We start from the raw sequence: 27832 nt of genomic DNA, 5'->3' as shown, positions 1-27832 counted from the left end.
TTGGCCTGCATCAATCTAGCACCGGCAATAGCGATGCGTGGGGCCGCGCATCGCTATCACTGTGTGGGGTACACACGAGTGATCTGTGCTTAAAATCTAAGCAATTTAGTCAGAATGCTTAGATTTTAAGCATGGATCTCTCTGTGAGTACCCCCCTTAAGTCAGACAGAACCCAAAATATCTGGCTGGGAACCACTGCTTTGAAGTCGTATATCTCCAGTTCCCCAGGGCAGATTTTAAAAATTCTAATACCCCTGGAATAAGAGGACCCTCAGCTATCAGCCTATGGTGCTTATGCTCCTGGGGCACTTTGCAACTGCCTATTGACCCCATAAGAAAATATGGCCCTGACAGAACTCCCTCATAGCCCTATATATGCCTCAGAGTCTCCTCATGCCTTTATATGCCCATCCAGGGACCCTTTTATGTCCCTGTACATGCCTCAGAGCCCCATCAGAACCCATACCATGTCTAAGAGTACCATCTTGCCTATATATGTCAACACAGCCCATGCATACCCCTTTATATACAATCAGTGCATATACTGTACATGTCATTGTATATGTTATTAGTCATATTCCCCTTTATAAGTCATAAGTGCTTGAACATGTCCCTTTTGCCATAAGTGTCTACATATATCTTTTTATATGTCATCAATGTCCACATATACCTCTTTATATGTCATAATTTTCCCCACATAATATACCCCTTTATATAGTATGTCATCAGTGCCTTTGCTTGCCCCTTTATATGTCATCAGTATCTGCACATGCTCCTTTATATGACATCAGTGCTTGCACATACCCTTTTCTATGTAATCCATGCACGCACATGCCTTTTTTGTCATCAATGCCCATACATGTCCCTTTTAGATGTCATTAATGGCTGCACATGTCCCTTTATATGTCATCAGTGCCCAGGGGCAAACGCAGGATTTAGTAAGGGGGGTTTCCATGTGTATGTGTGTGCGCATATAAATTTATATATATATATATATATATATATATATACATACATATATATATAGTGCCTTCCGATGTAAATTTAAAGTAGATTGCAATGATGATGACACTCACGGTCATACAAGAAACGTGATATTAAATGCTTCTACGTTTTGTTTTTATTAAACTGTTGTCAGGAATCCAAACATTGAAAAGATCTTACCTTAAATTTGAAAGTATGTGAAAATATGTAAATGTATTTAAGGTAAGACCTCTTTAATGTTTGAATTCCTGACAACAGTTTTTTGATAAAACCAAAACGTAGAAGCATTTAATATCATGTTTCCTGTATGAGTGTGAGTGCAGCACATACACACACAAACTTCATATACAGTACAAACTATATATTTTATACATACCAGGGGCTGAGACTGGGAGGCGGGAGCAGATGGATGGCACTTTGAGTGAGGACGGAGGGAGCTGCTGTGGCCAAGCATACACAGCCAGCAGCTCCCCCCGGATATTCATAACTCTCTGCTGCTCTCTGCTGCTGCAGCAGCTACAGAACGCGGTTCACACAGTGTCGGGTGAAGAGGAGCAGTGGTGCTGAAGAGCTAGAGACAAGAGGAGGCCAGCAGCAGACAGCGTGGGTGAGATAGAGCAGAGAGGACAGATTTGGAAAGGTAAGTATGTCCGTGACTGTGTGTTTGTGAGAAGGGGGCCCAGGGCTGGCAATATAATATAAAAGGTAAGGGATTATTCTCTGAAGGGGGGGTAGTGTGAGGACATGTGTACCTGGCCCTGGGGGGCATATCTGGCACTGGGTAGTATATATGTATCTGGCACTAGGCGCATATCTGGCAGGCACTGTGGGGGCATTTCTGTATCTGGCACTGGGGGCATATCTGGCACTGGGGTCATATATGTATCTGGCACTGGGGGCATATCTGGCACTGGGGGCATATCTGGCAGGCACTGTGGGGACATTTCTGTATCTAGCACTGGGGGCATATCTGGCAGTCACTGTGGTGACATTTCTGTATCTGGCACTGGGGGCATATCTGGCACTGGGGGCATATATGTATCTGGCACTGGGGGCATATCTGGCACTGGGGGCATATCTGGTAGGCACTGTGGGGGTATTTCTGTATCTGGCACTGGGGGCATATCTGGCAGGCACTGTGGGGTATTTCTGTATCAGGCACTGGGGGCATATCTGGTAGGCACTGTGGGGGTATTTCTGTATCTGGCACTGGGGGCATATCTGGCAGGCACTGTGGGGGCATTTCTGTATCTGGCACTGGGGGCATATCTGGTACTGGGGGCATATATGTATCTGAAACTGGTGGCATATCTAGCAGGCACTGTAGGGGCATTTATTTATCTGCCACTGGGGGCATATCTGGCACTGGGGGCATATCTGGCAGGCACAGTGGGGGCATTTCTGTATCTGGCACTCGGGGCACATCTGGCAGGCACTGTGGGGTATTTCTGTATCTGGCACTGGGGGCATATCTGGCAGGCACTGTGGGGGTATTTCTCTATCTGGCACTGGGGGCATATCTGGCAGGCACTGTGGGGGTATTTCTGTGTCTGGCACTGGTGGCATATCTGGTACTGGGGGCATATATGTATCTGGAACTGGGGGCATATCTGGCACTGGGGGCATATCTAGCAGGCACTGTGGTGCATTTTTTATCTGCCACTGGGGGTATATCTGGCACTGGGGGCATATCTGTCAGGCACTGTGGGGGACATTTCTGTATCTGGCATTGGGTGCATATCTGGCAGGCACTGTGGGGTAATTTCTGTATCTGGCACTGGGTGGTGGATGGGGGGGGGGGGGGGGGCTGCCTTATATGTCAGTCCCGGGCCCCACAATTTCTGCTGGCAGCCCTGGCTGCAGCCATGCTGATGCTGTACTGCAGAGGAGGAGGAGGTATGCGGGAGTAGAAAGGGCCGGCCTTGCAGAGGCGAGGTTGTCTTTCAACAAAAAAATATATATGTATACCGGATGCGGCCCATCTGGGATTATCTGTACTCTGATTTCCAGACTATCCACAGTAATCCTGGATTTGTGACAAACCAGTGTTATTTTTTACTGATAAAGTTTTAAGATATTGTAGCCTAATATTAATTTAAGCCTATGAATATGTAAAGGCAAATATGGGAGAATCAATTGATATGATTAGTTTATATATTTCTTTGTTAAAAAGTATATATATGGATAAAATGCATCTATTTACGTATATAGTAATGTATACATGATAATGAACTGTGTGTATATATTTATATATATTTACATATATATATATATATATATATATATATGAAATAATATATATGTGTATAAATGTATTTGTGGAATAGAAAGAGGGGTTGTGATGGTACAATGGAGGGGATGTGCGTTTTTGTACACATTCTAAAATAAGTAAGGGAGAGTGCTGAAAGTTAATATTAATGCTGCTGCTGCTGCCATTCTGAGAAGGGGGGTCCTCGTGTCGGTGGTTGGGGCCGTGTGCAGAGAGAGAGGGCTGTGTGCAGAGGAGAGGGACCCACGCGCCAGTAAGTGTTGGAGGCTGTGTGTAGCGGACAGTGGCGAATATTGCCCCGGGCAAGAAGGACTTTTGCCCGGGGCGCCGCCTTCCGGAGGGCGCCGCACCATGGCAAGATCCGCTGCTGCTGTGCCCCCTGCTGCCCACTCTGTCCCGCTGCCCCTGCTGCTGCCCCCCGCTGTGAATGGAACTAGATGCATAGCATCTAGTTTCCCTTCATGGAGAGAACCTTTACTGTGTGGTGCGCTAAAATCCCTAGAACCGGCCTTGGTAGCGGAGAGGATCCGCGCGGCCGGTGGTAAGTGGTGCCGTGTGCAGAAGGGGACCCGCAAGCCGGTAAGGAGAGCATATAAAAGATGCTCCCAGCTTGTGGACAGGCAGTCTGCTGTTCCCCTAGTTAGCGTATGCACCTCTGTCTCCAGTGCGCCACTGATAAGAGCTGTATGCTGTAAACATACAGCGGCGCTGCTGTGACGGTTAGCATACCGACACTAGGTATACCTGAGACAGGAGATGGCTAGCGGAGTGAGAGGTGCCGCTCTCTTGATAGATGCTTGCTGAGGCAAGGTGAATTGGGAGCTTTGAGCCTGCAGCCCACCAGAGCAGCCAGTGGGGTAGAGCAACGGGAAGCAGCTGAAGCGGGAGCAAGAGAGAGCTAGTAGAAGCTGAGCTGGTCCGGTGTGACCAGTGGCCGGACAAAGTAGTATAGCGGAGCTGTCAGCAGCAGAATCACAGCCATCTAGTGCAAGCCTATCAGAGAGCCAGGGGAGGAGTCGGGGGAGCACCACACAGCTACTGCAGCGCAGCAAGAGAGGTGTAAGTGACAACTAAATTATTTACACTACAAACCGCACCACAAACTGTAATAGGCACTTTGCCTTAATTAACCTGAGGTCAGCAAGTAATAGCTCAAGGTGGCAATAGCCAGTACCAAGTCTAGAGTAGTCACGCCTGTATTGTTATACATATAACTGAGGAACATTATCTGATGGAAATCCTATGCAGGCAGCTGTTATAAGTAGAAAAGTGCTGCCTTAATATTTAAACGCACCACTGCAAGGGCCAATAAAAAAGCCTGAGATGATTAACATGGCTCTAATTTAACCCCTAAGAGACTAGAGACTATGAACTGAGATATATACAAGGGGTATATTATTAGACGCTTTACTAAAGTATAGTGGTGGTAAATTCTACAAGTGAAAATAAATAATATATGTACAGCTTGCACAGCTTCCGTAACATGTGCAGTTATATCCCATCCAGCACTGGATATATAGATCAACAAAGAGTCCACAGAAGGTAATAGACCAATTAGCAGGAGCTGAGTAAGACACTTTCGCTAAGGAGATGGAGATAGTAAGTATATATATTTATATACATAAGGGTGATGAAACTGCACCAGCTAAAGAGCAAGACTAATTAATACAAATTAGTTACCTTAAAGGAATAATTCTTGGACACACTTAAAGACTATATATTTATTTATAGGTGTGATTAATATCGAAGCAGATAGCAGAAACTTTCACATTCCTACAGGAGGGTTGCTGCCAGTTAGGAGGCTACACTGTGTCCACTAAAAGATACAATTCACAGGGAAGTATCATTTTTGCACAGCACTGGATACAAAGTAATATATAATACAGTACTTCAGACAGAGGAAGGAGAAATTTGTCAGCACTAATGCTTAGCTGGAGAAATTGATTTCAGATCTAAAGTAAAGGAAAAGCATCACTCATATGAATTGGATTACAACTATTGTATTGGGCCCCAACTGCGCATATTTTTAGATTAAAGAGTACCCGAGTCACTCATTATAAAAGTTTTTGGTACTTGCATGCACAATTGTATGTATAGAAATTTAGAGAACATATTAGAGTGTAGTAAAGAAATTTATGGCTCACTTATGTAAAGCTATTTCAAATGTTTTGACATTAAATGTATAAGAGTCAGTATATTAAAACTACAACTAATGTACTTACCGTGGTTGATGTTGGTTGAAACTTCCTGAAGTCCTGAAAGAGAAAAGAAGAACAGGTAAAAGGTAAATTGTGAAGGTTTCCGAAATAAAAACACTTAACAGTAAAGGTATACTACATAGATAGGGTTTACCCAGGCAGGCCCTAATTAAACACCTGGGTGGAGGCACATTTCATAGATAAGTAGCCCACATATATATATATATATATATATATATATATATACTTTAATAAGAGGCAGAGGAGGGTTACTATATCTAACTTAGGTGCCTTAATAAAGCACAAACAGTATTCTGTACTGTATCTGCCTTATCAATTTGACCAAAAAAAAGTGACATCAAGGCTAATGAAATATATTTTTATTCTCTATATCTATCCACCATATATGTTTTTTGAATTCTTAATTTGTAAACTTTATCACTCTGTCCAATTGTTTGGAATGATTGTAGTGTGTTCCTCTGAGTTGGAATTATCTGTTTCCAAAAGAATGACTTGTTCTGTATATACAAACCTCTACAGGTAGTACTATAGCCTAAGGCAAGAACATTGCGAAAGGTGAATTGGTCATCTTCTTATTGAATAGAAACAATGAACAACTGATCTTCAAGCTTTGATCTGTGCAAATGAAATGTATCCCCATACTAGACTATTGAAAAAAAGTTTAATAAGCAGAGAAACAGCCTGTATGGGTAGGTAATAATAATAATAACAATAATAATAATAATAATAATAATAATAAAATTTTAGTAGACAAATAGGAGACGAAGGAGAACTTAGACTAATTGTAGTAAGTCCATTTAAAGAAAGCAAATATAGGCAAATCTACTAATATGCATTGACTATATATAATCATATTAGTCAGCAGCTCAAGCAGTGATGTTAGAATGAATAAATTATTCACTGAGTGCCTTGAATTAGAAGTCAGTAAAACCCTAATTAGTTCCAAAATTGTATATTGTCAGTCTCTAATGTAACTTTCAGCACTCAAAATCATAAAAAGATATTAAAATCGGGCAGATTAATTCAATAATTAAAGGAGTATAATATCATTATATTGAGTATAATGAAAAATAGTAAAAAACTACAATTGAATTTTTTTTATAACAATAACATTTTCCTTTTTTCCTTACATGAAAATACAATTAGCATTTCCTTTGATCTATTTTATTAATTATGTGTACAACTTTTAGTAGTAAATACTATAACAGCATGAGGCTAAAATTTATAAATACACCAATCCCTGCCCCAATAGAACAGAATAAACTATTTATCATATTAATATTTTATTAATCAAATTACGATGGGTAACTATGATGGACTTTGGGACCACAACAGTGTCTATGACCAATGGCAGCTGCAGTATACATAAAAGAGGGGTGTACTCCTAGTGCTACCGTGGATAGACACACAATTCTTGTTTTAAAAGAGGGTTTATTTCTTGTACACAATCACAAAACAGCTTAAAATTATGGGGGTCATTCCGAGTTGTTCGCTCGCAAGCTGCTTTTAGCAGCTTTGCACACGCTAAGCCGCCGCCTACTGGGAGTGAATCTTAGCATAGTAAAATTGCGAACGAAAGATTCGCAATATTGCGAAAAGACTTCTCTGTGCAGTTTCTGAGTAGCTCGAGACTTACTCTTCCAGTGCGATCAGTTCAGTGCTTGTCGTTCCTGGTTTGACGTCACAAACACACCCAGCATTCGGCCAGACACTCCTCCGTTTCTCCAGCCACTCCCGCGTTTTTCCCAGAAACGGTAGCGTTTTTTCGCACACACCCATAAAACGGCCAGTTTCCGCCCAGAAACACCCACTTCCTGTCAATCACATTGCGATCACCAGAACGAAGAAAAAACCTCGTAATGCCGTGAGTAAAATTCCTAACTGCATAGCAAATTTACTTGGCGCAGTCGCACTGCAGACATTGCGCATGCGCATTAGCGACTAATCGCTCCGTTGCAAGAAAAAAATAACGAGCGAACAACTCGGAATGACCCCCTATGTGGCATTGTGGAATTTCTAAGGTCTGTTCTAAGGCAAGTAAATGATGTGAGCCTAGACCCGACTTTTGTTATTATTACTGGTCTTAAAAATGAATTTCTTGGGTATAATTGCTATTTGCGGAGAGTGTTCCTGGTACCGGTAGACAAACTAATCCACAAACAAAAACACATAACCCACATATATAGAAAGGTAAAGTTAATTGAAGTAAAAAAATACTTTGGAGATCTGGATGCCTGTTATTGAAATCACAAAGTTTTCCTTACTCCAAAGCTTGTCCTCTAGTGCACAGTAATTAAAGTCAATTAAGTGTGATCACTTGAGGTGGCTCAGAATAAACATCAGTTAATAGTCATTAAGGTACATATGTGAGGGTGATGCGCTGTTTGCGTCTTACCCACTCCGTCACTTTGTGTAATAGTAACATTATTTGTAAGTTTCCTGGTTGTAGTTCGTTGCCCCAAAGCCTATTAAGTGGTCGGTGTGCTTTTTCTGCACTGTCAGACCCTCATGCCAGAAAGTAGATGTTCATTGAAACACACGCTGCCAGTGAATGGATGTTGGGATGGCTTGTGTGGAGGTGGGTGCTGGTAAATACTTATTGCGTCAAGTTGTCACGGCTTATGGGGCTTCTCGTCCTCTTGGCTGCAGAGATCGGTCAGGTTTGCTGGGTGTCCGCCGGCGGAGTTTACTGAGCAGTTTGCTGAGTGCACTGATGAGGCTCTGTTCGGGATCAGTATCTCTGCAATCAACTAGTTTCGCCTTGTGCAGGCTTCCTCAGGATTGCAATGGCAGCTGCAGCTCTGACCATATAGTGCAGGGGAACCGCTTAGCACATATAAACATACCTGTTCTGATGTATGTAATTGTTAGGGTCTCCTGCCCTGTGCTGCCACGTCGTCATGGCAACCGGGAGACAAGTGCTAGCGGAGTAACCTGAGCGCAGCTGATACTCCGGTTCGGGTCTTTTGCTGTGCAGTGGTTATAGGCTCTGTGCACGGCAGGGGATCCGGTGCTGGTTTTTGTGCTCACAGTCTGTGAGGTCTGAGTGGGGCGTGGACAGCACCTGCTTTATAAGGCCTCTTCTCAGGGTAAGCAGATGCTGCTGAATCTTTGTTGGTTAGTCAGATCCTGAAAGTTAACCAGTACTGTGTAGCTTTGTATTTGTTTGTTGCTTACTGCAAATAGGCCTGGGGATTTGGTATTACACTCTGCCAATCCAGACCTAGCAGTAAGACTGGAGTCAGTCGTTTAGCTTGCGGGGGTTCTGTTACTACTCTGTGAACTTAGCAAGTTTGCGGCTGTATTCTAAGACTTGCCTGTCTAATCCTGTCTCACTGTGCTAGGTGTCAGGGGTCAGTTTAGTGGCAGTAAGCTGAACCTGTGCACTGCAAGTGAGAATTAGGATTGTGGAGACTCTCCCTGTGTCTATCATTCCATCTCTGACCAAGGAGTTTACTGCCACACCCGTTGGTAACCCTTTAGGGTTTTGCTGTTGCCCTTAGCAACAGCATTTCGGGTTCTCTACGTATTAAAACACAACATCTTGCTTTTCCCATCTGAGCAGTTCTAATACAAGGGAGATACCCAGTTCCTTAGCCTCTGGGCTTCTCTGTTCACCTTGTGTGTATTTTGTTACCCTATCACCTTCTGTGTACGTTATGTCATATTCCCCAGTCTGTCTGTGAGTCCATTTGTTTTGCATAACAGTTCAAACATCAGTACATTCCTGCAGGCACTGGAGTGCATAACAGTTCTGACACCAGTACTTTCCTGCAGGCTCTGGTGTGCATAACATATTCAGCAGCCTAATACTCCTGTTGAAATTTTGTGGGAATATGGAGCATACCCCTCAAAATACGTTGCAACAGGTGGTCGATCAGGTGCAGGTCCTGACTCGACAATTTAATGATTTGTCCATTAAAATGCACACCTCCCAGGCTGCTGGCGGAGCTCCCGCAGCAGCAGCACCTGCAGGGGTTAAGGAGCCGAAAGTAAATCTCCCGGATCGTTTTTCTGGAGATCGCTCGCAGTTCTTTTGTTTCAAGGAGAGCTGCAAGCTATACTTCCGGCTTAGGCCTCAGTCTTCTGGGTCGGAGATTCAGTGGGTGGGCATAGTGATTTCCTTGCTACAAGGAGACCCACAGGTCTGGGCATATGGGTTGCAGCCTGACTGTCCGTCGCTTAAAAGTGTTGATGCTTTTTTTACGGCACTGGGCATGTTGTATGATGACCCTGACAAGACGGCCTCAGCCGAGGCTCAGATTTCGATCCTTAAGCAAGGGCGAAGGCCAGTTGAGGTTTACTGTACGGAGTTTCGGAGGTTGGCCCATGATACCCAGTGGAATGACCCAGCCCTGAGACACCAGTACCGAAGAGGTCTTTTTAACCAGATAAAGGACCAACTGGTACAATATCCCTTGCCTGATAGCTTGGATCAGCTCATGCAGTTATCCATCCGGGTGGATAGACGGCTGAGAGAGCGTAGGCTTGAAAGGGAGACTGAGATTTCCTTCCTTCCCAAGGGAACCTCAGACTCTGAGGAATTTTCAGAGGAGCCTATGCAGATTGGGGCTACCCGCCTCTCCTCGCGTGAGAAGACGCGGAGGAGACAGCAGGGGTTGTGTTTGTACTGTGGGAATAAAGGTCATGTGGTAGTATCATGCCCAGAAAAGCCGGAAAACTTCAGGGCCTGAGGGTGATGGGAAATATCCTGTCAGGCCAGAAGTCAGAATTTCCCAAGAAGACTTTTATCATTCCGGTGACCTTGAAGATCCTCGGTCAAACTGTCAAGACTGAGGCCTTTGTGGACAGTGGGGCCGACGGGGTTTTTATGGACCGCCAATTCGCCCTGAAACACTCTGTTCCCTTAGTACCCTTGGCATCGGAAATTGAGATTTGTGGGTTAAACGGGGAACCATTATCCCAAGGTAAAATTACCTCTTGCACTAGCCAGATTTCTTTGTTTATTGGAGCCACACACTCTGAAAAATTGTCCTTTTATGTGACTGTCTGTACTTTTGCCCCATTGGTGTTGGGGTTACCCTGGTTAAGGGCCCACAATCCTCAATTTGATTGGGTCTCTGGGGAGATTCTTAGTTGGGGTACTGATTGTTTCAGGAGTTGCTTGAGCCTTCCAGTCAGGCTCTCGCAGCTAAGTTTGCCAGGATTGCCAGGGTGTTATGCAGATTTTGCGGACGTGTTCTCCAAAAAAGTTGCAGAGGTACTACCTCCCCATCGCCCCTATGACTGTGCCATTGATTTGTTGCCAAATGCTAAGCTTCCCAAGAGCAGGTTGTACTCCCTGTCACGTCCTGAGACTCAGGCTATGGCAGAGTACATTCAGGAGAACTTGGCTAAGGGATTTATCAGACCTTCACAGTCTCCAGTTGGGTCGGGGTTCTTCTTCGTGGGTAAAAAGGACGGTTCGTTGCGACCCTGCATCGACTTCAGGGAATTGAACCGTATCACGATTAAAAACTCATACCCACTGCCTCTCATTTCGGTCTTGTTTGACCAGCTTCGTACTGCCACCATTTTTTCTAAGATTGACCTACGCGGTGCGTACAATCTAATCCGAATAAGAGAGGGGGATGAATGGAAGACTGCCTTTAATACCCACTCAGGGCATTATGAATATTTGGTGATGCCTTTTGGGCTCTGTAATGCCCCGGCAGTCTTCCAGGATTTCATGAATGATGTGCTCAGGGAATATTTGGATAGATTCTTAGTTGTATACTTAGATGACATCCTAATCTTCTCCCATTCCCTGGAGGAACATCGGAAGCATGTACGCTTAGTCCTCCAGAAACTCAGAGACCACCGGCTTGGGGCGAAGCTGGAGAAGTGCGAATTTGAAGTTCAGCAAATCGCATTTCTAGGATATATTATCTCCCCAGAAGGTTTCCAAATGGAGGGTTCCAAGGTACAGGCAGTCCTGGATTGGGTGCAGCCCACTAGTTTGAAGGCGCTTCAGCATTTCCTGGGCTTTGCGAATTTTTATAGACGATTTATCGCTGGATTTTCGTCTATAGTGGCGCCCTTGGTGGCACTCACTAAGAAAGGGGCGGATGTTGCTCACTGGTCTTGTGAGGCTAAAGCGGCTTTTGCCCGTCTCAAAAGGGCATTTGTTTCGGCCAAGGTGCTGCGACACCCAGATCCAGAGCGTCCTTTTGAGGTGGAGGTGGATGCCTCTGAGATGGGTATTGGGGCAGTGCTTTCTCAGATGGGAGTGTCTGATAATCGCCTTCATCCCTGTGCTTACTTTTCCCGTAAATTTTCGCCTGCCGAGATGAATTATGACGTGGGTAACCGGGAATTGTTGGCTATTAAGGATGCACTCGAGGAGTGGAGACACTGGCTTGAGGGGGCTAAGTTTGTGGTCTCAATTCTCACTGACCATAAGAATCTGGCATATTTAGAGTCAGCAAAGCGTCTCAATGCCAGGCAGGCACGATGGGCTTTGTTTTTTGCTCGCTTTAATTTTTTGATAACATATCGCCCTGGGTCAAAAAACATCAAGGCTGATGCGCTCTCGCGGAGTTTTGCTCCAATCCAGGAGACCACCGAGGAGCCGTTGCCCATTGTTTCCCCATCATGTATTAAAGTGGGCATTACCCAGGACCTCTTATCATTAGTCCTTAGAGCACAGGAGCAGGCTCCTCCAGACCTTCCGGTAGGTCTTTTGTTTGTGCCTCCTAGGTTAAGACAGCGAGTGTTCCTGGAATTCCATGCCAAGAAGTCGGCAGGTCACCCGGGTATTGCCAGAACTCGGGAGTTGCTATCTAGGGCGGTGTGGTGGCCCTCGGTGGCTAAGGATGTGGATCAGTGGGTTCGGGCATGTGACATCTGTGCCCGAAATAAGACTCCTAGAGGGGTTCCTGTTGGCCCATTACATCCACTCTCTATCCCATCTAAGCCATGGACCCACATTTCAATGGATTTTGTGGTGGACTTGCCCAAATCCTCGGGGATGACAGCCATCTGGGTTGTCGTTGACAGGTTTTCGAAGATGGCGCACTTCGTTCCACTGGTTGGGCTGCCATCGGCCAGACGCCTGTCTGAATTATTTATGCTGCATGTTGTGCGTCTCCACGGGTTGCCACTTGATGTGGTCTCTGACCGCGGATCCCAGTTTGTGGCCAAATTCTGGAGGGCATTTTGTTCCGATCTCCAGATTTCTGTCAGCTTGTCGTCAGGCTACCATCCGCAGTCTAATGGGCAGACTGAAAGGGTGAACCAGTCCTTGGAGCAGTTCCTCAGGTGTTATGTCTCCAAGTGTCAGACTGACTGGGTTGCTCATCTGTCCATGGCGGAGTTTGCCTATAACAACGCGGCTCACTCTGCTACAGGGATCTCTCCCTTCCTTTGTGTGTATGGGCATCATCCTAAGGCCAATTCTTTTGACCCCCTGGACTCCACGCCTGGTGGTTCCTCTGTGGTTTCGGTCCTTAGAGGTATTTGGCGGAAAGTGAAGAAAGCCCTTGTGTCTGTGTCATTAGTGACCAAAAGGGTTTTTGATAAGCGGAAAAGACCCTGCAGCTTCAAATTAGGAGACTTCGTCTGGTTGTCTACCAAGAATTTGAAGTTGAGACAGCCATCTCATAAGTTAGGCCCCCGGTTCATCGGCCCTTATAAGATCACCAGGGTTATCAATCCGGTTGCATTTCAGTTAGATCTGCCCCGTTCTTTGGGTATCAATAAAACATTTCATTGTTCCCTTTTAAAACGGGCGATTAGTAATCCTTCTTCCAGTGGAAGACCTTCCCCTCTTCTGATACGTGGCCAGAGGGAGTTTGTTGTTGAAAGGATTCTTGACTCCAAGGTGGTTCGGGGTCGGCTGTCATTTTTGGTGCACTGGAAGGGGTATGGCCCAGAGGAGCGGTCGTGGGTGCGCAGTTGTGATCTTCATGCCCCCAGACTGATACGCTCTTTCTTCTCGCAGTTCCCCGATAAACCCGGTGGTAGGGGTTCTTTGACCCCTCGCCAGAGGGGGGGTACTGTTAGGGTCTCCTGCCCTGTGCTGCCACGTCGTCATGGCAACCGGGAGACAAGTGCTAGCGGAGTAACCTGAGCGCAGCTGATACTCCGGTTCGGGTCTTTTGCTGTGCAGTGGTTATAGGCTCTGTGCACGGCAGGGGATCCGGTGCTGGTTTTTGTGCTCACAGTCTGTGAGGTCTGAGTGGGGCGTGGACAGCACCTGCTTTATAAGGCCTCTTCTCAGGGTAAGCAGATGCTGCTGAATCTTTGTTGGTTAGTCAGTTCCTGAAAGTTAACCAGTACTGTGTAGCTTTGTATTTGTTTGTTGCTTACTGCAAATAGGCCTGGGGATTTGGTATTACACTCTGCCAATCCAGACCTAGCAGTAAGACTGGAGTCAGTCGTTTAGCTTGCTGGGGTTCTGTTACTACTCTGTGAACTTAGCAAGTTTGCGGCTGTATTCTAAGACTTGCCTGTCTAATCCTGTCTCACTGTGCTAGGTGTCAGGGGTCAGTTTAGTGGCAGTAAGCTGAACCTGTGCACTGCAAGTGAGAATTAGGATTGTGGAGACTCTCCTTGTGTCTATCATTCCATCTCTGACCAAGGAGTGTTAGGTTCCTGGTGCTCAGAACAAGGGAGATGTTATGAAGCGAGTCCAGAGCACCAGGACGTAATGCTGGGAAAGGGGAATGGAAAGGGAATAGCCCCTGGCGCCCTAACTCTGTTGTCTCACCCGTGCTGTCAGAAATCCCTTGCGAGACTATGGTTTCTTGAGCCCCTGGCAGCCACGTTTGAAAGGCGGATTATGTCTTCCCAACTCCGGTGCCCCCCGGTCTTAGTGAGAGACAAAGGGAAATCCGAGACAGGATGATAACAAGAGGCCCTCTAACTAAGCAAACAGGCCAGGGGCTACAAGCTAACTAAAAACCTAAAGTATGTGCGGAGAAACCGCCAAAGGAAAATAACAACAAAGGAAATGCTGATCACACGCCGACACAATACCCTTGTGTACCGGCGGTGACAGCACAAGCAGAACCCTCTGCAAAACACCAGGGACAGAAACAATAATGAAATATAGCGGCCTAGGCCAACGGACGCGGCAGTGCCGCTACTCACGGAACCGGTACGAATACTGGCAAACGGACAGGAACCCTCAATGATGCCGACACACACTCCCAGAACTGGAGGACAGGCAGAATCCCAAACGACAGACCGGAGGATCCCAGGAAACCAGGAACTTGACCAGGGATAGGCAAAGCCACGGGACCTCAGGGCTGGAACGCCTAACAGCAGGACACGGGATCAGACACAGGAATCGACACAGGGACTGACACAGGAAGCAGCTAGTCAGACACTGCTATACAGGAGCTCAGGGACTGGCAGGAACCAGGTCAGACTTCAAGCAGACTGAAAACCAAGAAATATCACCAGCATCTGCGAACTGCAATCAGCCAGCATATAACAGAGAGGCCTAATTAATAATCCCATGCAGCTGCCTTGTTGCATGATTCCAAACTGACCAGATGCAATTAGCAGCCAGGTGAGGCTGAACACAAGGGAACAAGCTGCAATTACACAGACTCACCAGCGGCAGCAGACAAGAGTATTCTAAAACAGAGCAACAGGAAATCCTGGCATGCAAGACAACTTTATAACATAAAATAGGAATGAACCACTACCTGTGGTTCATAACAGTATCCCCTCCTTAAGGGTGAGCTCCGAGCACCCCATGACACCCACGGGGAACATAAACAGAAGTATAACATGAAATACAGAACAAAACTGCAAAACAGGAATGAGCCACAGCCGTGGCTCATAACAAGGAGTTTACTGCCACACCCGTTGGTAACCCTTTAGGGTTTTGCTGTTGCCCTTAGCAACAGCATTTCGGGTTCTCTACGTATTAAAACACAACATCTTGCTTTTCCCATCTGAGCAGTTCTAATACAAGGGAGATACCCAGTTCCTTAGCCTCTGGGCTTCTCTGTTCACCTTGTGTGTATTTTGTTACCCTATCACCTTCTGTGTACGTTATGTCATATTCCCCAGTCTGTCTGTGAGTCCATTTGTTTTGCATAACAGTTCAAACATCAGTACATTCCTGCAGGCACTGGAGTGCATAACAGTTCTGACACCAGTACTTTCCTGCAGGCACTGGTGTGCATAACAGTAATATATATGCTGTCTGGTTCCCCCTGGGATTGGCAACTTTGTGTTTATTCGGTGCTATGCACCACCCGTGACTCAGTACACGGCATCAAGCTTTTCTACTAAGCCCCGCCAAACTTCTGTAAAGCTAGCCAATGGGAGTCTGGGGGTGGGCTTAAAATGAATGTGATGCCTTTTGCTGAGTCCCAGGTGCTGCATGGCACCTAATGCACACATCGCTGCTGATCCCTGGGGAACCAGCCAGCACATAATATATGTTACATACATCAGAAAATTTATGTTTATATGTGCTAAGCGGTTCTCCCCTGTACTTTGTGGTTGGTGCTGGTATTGAGGTAAATCATGAAATTAATCACTATTAATCACTATTACAAACAAATCCAAGTACACATGATTCCCTAAACCTTTACTGATATCCCAGTATATCATCATAGGACATAGAGGACCATTTATTATTGATTACATATTCAAGGCGACCTGGGTACGATATTAGCACCCAGGATAGCTGTGCAATATGTGATCACTTCAGGTGAATGTATTAACACGCACAGCAGGGACAGGGGAACAAGGAGCCCATCCCTTTAATGTGCTGTGAGGTCTTCAGGGCATCAGTGCATGTGCGGTCCAGCTGACTACATATGCATAGCAGCCATTTCTGAGGAGGGTTAGCTAAGATTGCAGTGTGCAACCCATAGGCTATAGTGGGATGCTGCCATATCCAGATGATGGTAGCTGGAGGAGGAGGGGGTGGTGGGGGGTGGGGGATTGTATTCCACCGCAGGAATGTATCACCTTTCAGAAATTGGTAAATATGGCAGCATTGCATCCCCTCATAGTAATAGAAACCACAGTGTCCGTTACTGAGAGTAGCGGTGCATGCTCAACTTACAGCAATGTGCTAATTCTGCTATTGAATATTTAAGATGTGTTAGGGAATATAGATTGTAAGCACCACTGGGGCAGGGACTGATGTGAATGGGCAAATATTCTCTGTAAAGCGCTGTGAAATATGTGTGCGCTATATAAATAACGTAATAAATAAATAATAATAATAATAATAATAATAAGATTAGTTAAGGGACCCTCTATCATTCTCGGTGACTTTAATATCCCTATTGACTTCACTAAACCAGCATCCAATAATCTTCTTGCCCTCTCTTCCTTCCTTTGGCCTATTTCAATTGACCTCTACCCCAACTCACAGTCTCAGCCACTCCCTTGACCTTGTTTTCACACACCGCTGTGATCTATCGGACTTCTCCAACTATCCCTTCCCCCTCTCTGACCATCATCTATTTTCTTTTACCCTCTCATCTGCTCCTATCCTCCACACACCCAGACCCACCATCACAATGACACAATCTTGGGTCTCATGACCCTGCTGTCCTATCTCCTCCCATCTCCCCTTGTCAGCCCCTCTTCTGCCACCATACTCTTCCTCCAGCCATCCCAGCTTGTGTACCCTCCGCCTCACCACAGACAAGGAAGTCCACTCCCTCATCTTATCCTCTCCCCCTCCGCCTGCCCCCTGGACTCCTCCCTTCCTGCCTCCTCTGCTACTCACCTACTAGCTACTGCCCCATCTCTCTTCTCCCATTTGCCTCCAAATTACTTGAGAGACTGGTGTACAGCCAGATCACCAATTACCTCTCTGACAACTCCATCCTTGATCCTCTTAAATCTGGCCCCCAACACTCCACTGAAACTGCCTTTATCAAAGTCACCAATGACCTGCTTTTGGCGAAATCCAGGGGTCACTCTCTCTGCTCATCGTCCTGGACCTCGCTGGTGCCTTTGACACTGTAGATCATCCTCTCCTCCCCCACACCATCCAGACCATTGGCCTCTCCAGCACTGTCCTTGCCTGGATCACCTATTACCTCACTAACCGCTCCTTCTCGGTGTCTGCCTTTGGCTCCACCTCACTCCCTTCCATCCTTCCCATCGGTGTCCCACATGGCTCTATCATAAGCCCCCTTCTCTTCTCCCTGTACACCTTTTCCATGGGTGCGCTCATAAGCTCCTTCGGCTTTCAATACCACCTTTATGCCGATGATACGCAACTATACCTCTCCTCTCCTGACCTCTCCCTCTCTGTCCTCTCTCGGTTATCCAGCTGCCTCTCCGGCATCTCCTCCTGGATGTCTGAGTGCTCCCTAAAGCTCAACATGGATAAAACCAAACTCATCATCTTTCCCCCATTCAGGATCTCCACCCTCCTTAACATCTCTGTCACTATTGAAAGCACCATCCACACCCTGTAATTTCCATTACACATTATTCCACACACCATAATAGCCATTACACATTATGCCACACACACCGTAATGCCCATTACACGTTATGCCACAAACTGTAATGCCTATAACAACTTATGCCATACATCCTCCCTGTTCCCCTACTCCTCTGCTTGGGTGTCACTCTTGACTCCTCCCTTTCCATCACCCTCCACACTCAGTCTCTGGCTCAATACTGTCAGTTCCAGCTATGCAACATCGCTCGGCTCAGGCTGTTCCTTTCCCACTAAACTTATTATCCACTCACTGGTCATCTCACAGTTTGACTATTGCAGCATTCTCCTCCCTGGCCTTCCATGCTCCCATCTCATTCCAATCCAATATGTTCCCAACTCCGCAGCTCGACTCATCTTCCTGTCCCACCGTTACACATATGCCACTCCTCTTCAACAAAATCTGTACTGGCTCCCATTTCCCTATAGAATCCTCTTCAAACTCCTAACCCTCACGTACCAGGCCCTCTCCAACTCCACTGCTCCCTACATCTCCAACCTCATCTTCCTACATATTCCCTCCTGCCCACTCCAGTCGGCCAATGGCGGTTGCCTGACCTCTATCCTGGTCACTGCATCCCATGCTTGAATCCAAGATTTTACCCATGCTGCCCCCCTTCACTGGAATGAGCTCCTTGCAAAGCTTCAAACGGGTACTGAAAACCCACCTGTTCATCAAAGCATACCTTTCAGCATAACCTAGTTGAAGGTTACTCTCCTAACCCACTATCTCATGCCTTGGCCATCTATGCCGTGCTTACTTCCTACTTCAGACCGCCTTTCGCTTACTCGCACCTCATGTCACCTGTCTGTTTCCCCTCACCCCCTAGATTGTGAGCTCTTGGGGGCAGGGCCCTCTTCCCTCCTGTTCTCACAACCCTTTTCTCTCACACTTCAGTTACAGCTCTCTCCTACATAGCGAATGTCTATAACTGCATCTCCTCTCACTCGTTACTGTTTATCTCTTCCAGTGTCTGCCTGCCCCTAGTAGTATGAAGACTTCTCTTTTGCTTCCTTTCATCTTGGCTGCAGTGTGTACTGAGAACTGTGTTGCTAATATTTACCTGTGCTCTTTTTTTAGTTTTGATGTTACTGTAATGTTAGGTTCTGTGTACCCTGTATTGTTCTAATATCTGTTGTATACTGCTAAATACTTGTGGCACCCTATAAATAAAATATAATAATAATAATCATATTTATCCATTTATGTCTACACCGTACTAATATATTGGACTCGGCATATGTCGGGCTATCTCAGCCTCCCTGCCCTGCCCTCCACTCTGTCATGATCCCCCATACGTTCTGTCCTGATCCCCCTCCTGCTCCCATACAGTACTTACCCCATTCAGGCAGTGGGTTCTCCTAATTTCCGACAGCAGGATAGGGTCTGACCCATCACCACTGCTCGTGCCTTGAGGAGACAGGACTGTCCTTCTGAAATTATAATATAGAAAACAGAATCTAAAAGGGATGTTCTAAAAATATTTATATTGTTACTGACACAACGCATTCATGACAATCACAGTTTATTTATTATACAATTAACTTCTGCACTACTATTTATCTTAAAATTAACTCATGCGCTACCTATCTATATAGCGTATGTAGAATGAAATAAACCGGACACTGTATCTTTTTCTTTACAAGTTGTCATTAACAGTATTAAACCATATAACTTTTAATGCATAATCAATATTTGGTAGAAACACTTTCGGTATCCAGTAGATGTCATGCTTTCATATTTTAGACTGTTTTCTCCCGTAAATAAATCTTGGGTGAGTTACTTACAGGCATATTGTGTAGAGCTTTCTGATTTGGACAGTTTGGATTTGGAGAAGAAAGAACAATTCACAATGACATCTGCACAATTACCTTAAGGGGAAGGGTCAATTTTCATGTTCTTAATTGAAATAAAGACACAATTTAGTTAATTTCTGTGGTAAAATAAATAAATAAACTAAAATAAGGCACAGTGAGTCTTGCTCCAATAAAGTCTGTTGGAGCACAGTATTTCTAAAGAGAGGAGCTGCAGCCAGTAGCAGACATATAACATATAGGGGGACATTTACTAAGCAGTGATAAGAGTAGTGAAGTGAGCCAGCGGAGAAGTTGCCCCATCAACCAATCAGCAACTCTGTATAATTTTATAGTATGCAAATTATAGACGTTACTTCAGTGCTGATTGGTTGCCATGGGCAACTTCTCCACTGGCTCACTTCTCTGGTCTTATCACTGCTTAGTAAATGATGCTGATAGAGCGTTACTGCCACATATGGCTTATGAACAAATAGTCAATCCAACCTGTAGTTTCCCTATAATCAGGGCCTGTTCTGCACATGTGCGCATGAGTGACAGGCAGATGCATTCGCGTGTAGGTATAGGGGTGGAGGCAGCCTCGTTTGGGGAAAATGGGGCCATTTTTTGGGAGTGGCGATACCAAGGACTGCAATGCTGTCACAGTTTCCTTGGTGCCGCTAGCCTCCCTGCGACCGCAAGTCTAAGTAAGGTCAGACTTACTCAGACTGCAGTCACAGATGAACATTGCAACCATTCTTCATCATGAACTGCGATAGCATTGTAGTTTTTAGCAATCGCATATGCAGAAAGGAGGTGGTATGCAGCTGCTCCTACATTTGCATTGCTAAGGATCATAATGCAAAACTGCTAAGAGCAGCTTTGTAATTACAATTCAACCTGTATAAGGTCCATTGATGGAATGATCACTCTCAGCATACTGCATTTTAATGATGGCACTGGTCTGTTAAAGACTTATTTCTCCCCAAATGCCACAAATCTGCAAATGGTTTAGAGAATCAGAAAAAGTATTATCATAACATTAACTAAAATGATCTGCTTTATTGAGACTCTGAGCAAGATCATGTTCAGAGTGATTGCAAGCATTGTAATCAGCTCTGAATAAGGCCCCATGCCAGCTCCTTAACCCCCTAGTCAAATGGACATCAACCATAGATTAAAAGGTCATCAGTATAAAGATAGACAGTCAGTAGGTTGAAACTATGCCTTGTAAGTGATTGCCCCTTTAAAACAATGTCTGGGATAAGCCGGCAACCGGTACATCCAGCAATCTCAGACTCTACTACATCCCGCCAACAGTATGTAACAAGATGGCCCTTGTGATATTTAATTGGCATAGCTGGGAAAGAGTGCACTATGATGTTCTGCTTGTGTGGTTATGTATAAACTAAACTTTGAAGTACAGTAGAAGCTTATTGGAATGAGATAAAGGAGTGGAGGGGGCACACTCACAGAGGTGTTACTTGCTTTCCATAGGGAAAAATCATTTTACAGTCCTGAAAAAGCTTGGCTTTTTGCATCAGTTTAGAATTGGTGGTATATCGGGCTTGCTGTAGGTGGCCTCGCTAAGCACACCCTGCACCCAGAATACACCTACAGTATATGGATCAATGCAGTGGATTACCTACCCTATATTATGTGCCTGTGGTGACATTTTTCAGGTTATATGATGGCGCAGCGCAATGAAATCAAAGATTCAGATACTGTGCCAGAGCCTTTGATATCTACTTTTTGTGTCATCTTTCTAAATATAATTGGAAAGATGACCCAATGTTTCAGAGGAGAGGGATGATACTTTTTTTTGTTTAACAAATCCTTGTAACAATACAATGCTCATATTTGCCTGAGGGCTTTACATCCATTGTTTTGTTAGTGGCTGGCACACAGTGAGTGTATTGTGTTGACACATCTTTGGACTATAAATATGAGCGGTGTAAAATGTTACCCTCACAACACCTCAAGATGAAGATCATTATTGTGCTCATAATAGCAACCCTGGCTACTAGCAGCTGGGCAGCAGGTCAATGCTCTTCTGAGCGATGCATTGTCTACAATTTACTCAAAAACACTAAGATGACCGATGATCTTCTTGCAAACTGTGAGTATATTATCTACTTTGCATTTTTATCTAATTGTATTTCAATCATTTACTTTTATTATGCTCAGATTTTTGTGTATCTTTAATATTTTGTATTTTTCTGCAATGTCCCATTACTACAGCATGTAGCATCTGTTTGCTCATATTTATTATCTAAAAGTTGCTTTAGTTTAACAATCTGTGCACTTGTTCTCTCTCTTTCTCTCTTTCTCTGCAGTTATGTGCATAGCTGAGCATGCCAGTCAGTTTAACATTCTTAATCAGAAAAGTCCTGGGCGTTATGGCATCTTCCAGATTGGCGATGAGGAATGGTGTCAAAATGAAAAATGCGGAAGCAAGAACCTTTGCGATATGCCATGTTCATGTAAGCATATATCTCAGTATTCCAAGTTCCAAAACCAGGTCACAAGTCTACTGCCAGCCAGGGCACCAATTCTAGCATGCCCCTTTAGCTTAGCAAAATCTAGTGTGTGTCATAAGTAACTAGGACATATATTATTATTATTATTATTATTATTATTATTATTCTCTCTCCATAATATTTATAAAGTATCAACATTATCTGCAATACTGTATAATCAGCTAGAACAAATGACAATCATGACTAATAATATAGTAAGAAATAATAAAAGAGTAGCTGTGAGGACCTGGTAAGATAGGGAGCCAGATGAATATATATATAAACACAACCCTTGCAGTTTTATTACACATACTGTACACACATATATATGTTGATCATTGTAAGTTTATTTTTTGCCAAAAAAAGATCTTATGCATCCATACAGTACATATGTAGAGTCTGACTCATTTTTTGATTACAAGAGTGTTTTGATTTGTGAATATATTCTAAGATGAATGATTTCTGTTTGCAACCTACTGTATGGAGGTACTAGGAGAAACCAGCCTACTGTATTTGTGCTTATATGCATGTATAATTCAATCAACCCCCAAATCTCCTTATGCTTAGAAAGATGGAATGGGGCATGGATAGGGCGCACAAGCATTAGCAAAGTAAGATACGAGTGTAAAAGAAGCTCATGTAGACCACATCAAAGATGTATTTGCTCCTGTCAGCGGGTGTAACTTGCGGGTTCTCGACACCCAGTACAAAATATGCTCTGTTGATTAGATGATCGACAGTCATTTCTAATTGGCAGCATATACCTTAAGGTGGGTACACACTGGAAGATATATCTGCTGATCAATTGATCGCCAGATATATCTATGGACGGATCGAGCAGTGTGTTGAGCATACACACTGGCCGATCCATCGGGGACTGATGACATAAACTGGGCGAACGTGTACACACGCCCACCAAGTTCAGATGTCAATCACCGCCGGCCACCGCAGCATGTGCTGCTGGGCCGGCGCAATACGTCAGTGAACGACGGAGTTCACAGACGTATCGGCCGTACACACTGGCCGATAGACCCGCAATACATCGGGCGTTCAAGAGAACGGCCGATATATCGGCCAGTGTGTACCCACCTTTAGTCTCTCCCATTACAGTAGCCACAGTGGGATTCTGAGATGCACAATTAAGGCACCATCTAGAGAAGGTTTAGGTTTAGGCTGCTGGAAGGGAGGGTTAGGGAACATTGGGGGAAGGTAAGTATACTTACCTTTCTCTTTTCAGGATTCTCAACATCGGGATGTCACAATCGATATTCTGATCGCTAGCATTCCGACCACTGGCATATCAGTCCCAGCCCTCTATCATACCCTCAGAAACAGCACCAGAAATAGTAAATATAAATTGCCTTTTAAAACTATTTTTTTATGTTATTTAACTAAAAGCATCCAGACTATTATACCCCTTTAATAATGATGTCTCAATAATCTAATTTTCAGTTGTAGCAGAAAGGTGCTAATAACAAACATATGGAGGAGATGTATTATGTTTTCCTTTTTCTTCTAGACTTACAGGATTCAAACCTAAATGATGATATACAATGTGCTATCAAAATCAACAAACTCCAAGGATTTACGGCTTGGTATGTATACTATATGTTTTACAAAGTGTTGAAAAAAAAAAAAAATTACTAATTTATTGTTTTTGGCAACACTTATGTTAACATAAAAATTCACTGTTTTGCCCGCCTTGGATATACATGAATTTACAATATTAGCAATGATTAATATGGACAATTCATAAACAATATTGGACAATTAAACTGATTATACATTGATTTGGCCCCCAAATATATTCATTAAATTATAATTGCTTCCATAAGATATTTTTCTATGCAGAATGATTGCCTACATAATAAATGTACAGTTCCTCCTCATCTGATTGGCCAGATACCTTTGCAGCAGTTTTGTGGCATTTTGGATGAAACTACCAGCAGTATGATCATTTCTAAAGGCCACATATGAGCGATGGTTTGAGATTCACCCACCAGACTAGTAAAGTAGGTAGTATATTCAGTGAGTTGGAGGCCAAAACATCTGACAGCGTGCTGCGGTTTCAAACCGGCTCAGAAACCATGCTGCATATTCTGTTCCCATCCCTTATATACAATCCCAAAATTAAATGAACAAAATGATTGCTTCATATGATAAAATCCATGGTACTAGATCATAACTAGAAGGTATTGTAGGCATAGGCGTGCGCAGGAGGGGTGCCTGGTACGCACAGGCACCCCCTAATGTCTGTCACCCCCTCACACACGCCTGCTGCTGCTGCAGTATCGGCGATCGCCGAGTGTGCTCATTTTTGTTCTCCCACCCATAGCGCCCGCCACCCCCTCCGCTCAGTCTGGCTGTCATTCATTTGTATGGGTGCAGCATCACTGATGTAATCCTACTCCCAGTTCCTCTAACCTGTGGGATGTGTCGTGATGATGTCATGCCGCGTGCATGCTCCCACCCACGCTCTCTCTCCTCATCATGTGCCAACGCCACAGAATACAGCGTTCTTCTTGGAGGAGGACAAGTTCAAATTCAATATCAATATATATTTCGAGAGATTAGGATATAATCTATGGTAATAAAATATACAAATGTAACATATATTAAACAGATTTTATCTATCTATCTATCTATCTATCTATCTATCTATCTATCTATCTATCTATCTATCTATCTATATCCGTGCATCAATTCTCTACATTATTAGTTTGCATTGAGTGCTAATATGTGGTGGTAGACACGCCTGATAGGTGGCGCTAGACATGCCCAATAGGCAGTGCTAAACACACCCTTCTAATCGTGCACCCCCTAATAAAATGTCCTGCGCACGCCTATGATTGTAGGTATGCGGATTTGTTATTTTCTTCTAAATGAATGGAAGGATTAGTTAGAATGAATGCTCGAACTATATAGGTCAGAGGACCTAACTCAGAGCTGCTGTGTCTTTGTACATAGCGGATGAGCTAAAATGTGTAAATGCCGCAGGAGGTGTCTTGTATAATTACTTAGACGCTTCCTGTTGGTTTCTGTGGTCTGCTGCTGTATCCGAAGATGCAGCATTGGACCCTCAGCTTGAACATCAGTCATCTGAGTAACCCTCAGGTTACTCAGGATGGTCAGGATATTCATGCTTTCGAGGGCAAGTGAAGCTGCATCAGAAGATGCAGACACTGAACTTGGTACACCTCAAAAAGCGGGAGACAATCGCCTGTGATTGAGAATGCTCTCTGCCGCTGTCCCATCAATGGGCGTAAATTGCTGGCACTGAGACCTCTGTCGCATCCACAGATCTGCACATGCGCACTGCTGATCCTGCGCATGCACAGATAAAAAATCACCAGAAATGTGCGTACTGTGGGCCTAATTCAGACCTGATTGCTGTTGTGCGAAATCACACAGCAGCCAATTATTGAATGACTGCGCATGCGTATGCTCTGCAATGCGCATGTGTGTCGCCAAACAGCAACAAGATGTTTGACAGGAAGGAGACATTTGGGGGTGGTAACTGGCCATTTTCTGAGAGTGAAAGCAAGAACGCAGTCGTTCCCAAATGCTTTCAGGGAGAGTTTGTGATGACAGCTCCGGCCCCCATTAGCCTGTTTGTATCGCACTGTAGGAGTAAGTCTTGGGCTGCGCACAGACTGCACACACTGGAGAAATCATTAGATGGTGAGTGAGTTGCGAACAGATTTGCAGCTGTCCGCTGTCAGACGAAGTTTTTGCATGGTGTACACATGCATTCGCACACTCTAACGGGGTGAATTTTCACTCTCTCAGGGCGGCGACTATCTGATTGCAGACCTCTTTTTGCAGAGGAGTGATCAGATCGGAATTAGGCCCTGTAAATTGCATTTATATACATATCTGAATCAGGCCCATAAGCATACTTGCCTACCTGACCCTCTCCATGAGGGAGAAAATGCTCTGTTCCTGGACTTTCCTGGTAATGTATGATTGCCATCACCTGTGGTCAGCTAGTAAATTGATAAGAAAGGTGTTTCACCACAGGTGATGGCAATCATACATTACCAGGAAAGTCCAGGAACAGAGCATTTTCTCCCTCATGGAGAGGGTCAGGTAGGCAAGTATGCCCATAAGTCAGCATCAAGACTGTTTCTGTGCCTTTTCAATGCAAGTCTCACAAATAAACTCTAGATTATCAACAGCAAAGAAAACATATTAGTGAAAAAAAATATGTGTTATACTCTTAAAACATCACCAAAAGCCTTGATTGTGAAACTTGTTCCTGTTGAGAACATTTAAGCACAAATAATTGACTAATTAGCAACAGAAGGATGGCAAAGAATGGGAAAGTTATCTATCTCATGTCACAACCAAATTGCTCCTACAGTATATTAGATCAGATGTCTAGATCTGCATTTACAACAAGCTCATCATTTTTCTCCTAAAAGTACCTCTACTGCATGTGAATCCCTAATTTTAAAAAATGTTTTGGGGGAAACATCTTAATTTTTCCTACATGGTGCAAGGCAACTCTCCCTGAGCATCACTGGTAACGTGGAGTATGGATTATAGTAACTAAGGTGTATCCTTGGCTGCATCACTGGGCTAATCTCTTTGAATTATTGTTTACTCAAATTAATTTTTTTCCCTCTTTCCCAAAGGCCTGAATGGGTAGCCAATTGTCAGGGTAAAGATCTCACATTATATACACAAGGATGTTAGCTGAACCCACTGAATGGAAACTGACAAAGAGATTCAGATTCTACTATCCTTGTCATCTTCTACTTTCTTCTGTGGATGATATAACCTAATAAACATTATGCATCAATGATCTTTGTGACTTTCTGTTATTTAATAGTTTACGCAACATTGGGTTTTTAAAAGAAAGCATTCCATAAATATTACAGATCAGAGCACAATTTATGATTTTTATTTTATTTATTTAAATTAATGATGTGGTCATATACCTCAGGCTGAAGATCAGTGAGTGTCGTGGATCAAAGCCTATTGTTTATATAATACAACTTTGTGGTCACACTTTCTCTTGCACCCCATCCACATGTAAGCCAATTCTTGTCAGGTAATTCCCCAGGTGCCCAATAACTGATATGCTTGGATGAGGTTCTGCCTCTTTAAACCAATGAGTTGGCAGAAACAAACCCATGAAAAAGTATAGTTTGTGTATACAATCTGAGTAATACCTTGTGTCAGTGTAGGGACTGGCTAGAAGGAAAGACTTTTGATGTAGTTGCCCAGCATGACAAATTATTGCACTATGGGGGTAATTCCAAGTCGATCGCAGCAGGATATTTTTTAGCAGTTGGGCAAAACCAGGTGCACTGCAGGGGGGCAGATATAACATTTGCAGAGAGAGTTAGATTTGGCTGGGTTTTTTCGTTTCTGTGCAGGGTAAATACTGGCTGCTTTTTTTTACACTGCAATTTAGATTGCAGATTGAACTCACCACACCCAAATCTATCTCTCTCTGCACATGTTATATCTGCCCCCCCCCCCCCCCTGCACAGGGCCGTAACTACGTGTGTGCCAAGTGGGCTTGGCACACAGCGCAGTTGCCCTGAGGGCGCACGGCCAGCGGCATATAATGAGTCAAATTGACTCATAACATGCCGCCTTT

The 27832-nt window shown here is 44.3% G+C and overlaps 1 protein-coding gene and 1 long non-coding RNA gene across 3 annotated transcripts in view; one reads left to right on the top strand and one right to left on the bottom strand.

Moving 5' to 3' along the window:
* The window catches only part of LOC135055610 (uncharacterized), a 124487-nt gene that overhangs the window by 15416 nt on the left and 81239 nt on the right, over positions 1–27832 (bottom strand). The window contains exons 2-3 of the long non-coding RNA XR_010243784.1: positions 19249–19342; positions 5476–5508 (exon numbers count right to left, since the gene is read on the bottom strand). This is a non-coding gene — a long non-coding RNA (uncharacterized LOC135055610). The remainder of the gene's footprint in view (positions 1–5475; positions 5509–19248; positions 19343–27832) is intronic.
* On the top strand, positions 1475–27013 carry LOC135055609 (lysozyme C-like). Of its 2 annotated transcripts, none has more exons than XR_010243783.1 (4): positions 1475–1624; positions 22039–22185; positions 23741–23816; positions 26859–27013. XR_010243783.1 is itself a non-coding variant. In XM_063959850.1 (4 exons), exons 1-4 carry the CDS (start codon positions 21797–21799, stop codon positions 26917–26919), a joined length of 309 nt encoding a protein of 102 aa, XP_063815920.1. In that variant the 5' UTR covers positions 21700–21796; the 3' UTR covers positions 26920–27013. The 2 variants fall into 2 exon arrangements, 1 of the variants encoding a protein (XP_063815920.1); XM_063959850.1 differs by lacking the exon at positions 1475–1624 and adding an exon at positions 21700–21821.

This window comes from Pseudophryne corroboree, chromosome 3 (genome assembly GCF_028390025.1).
Source record: "Pseudophryne corroboree isolate aPseCor3 chromosome 3, aPseCor3.hap2, whole genome shotgun sequence".
NCBI classification, from domain to species: Eukaryota; Metazoa; Chordata; class Amphibia; order Anura; family Myobatrachidae; genus Pseudophryne; species Pseudophryne corroboree.
This window is presented reverse-complemented; position numbering and strand designations above follow the sequence as displayed.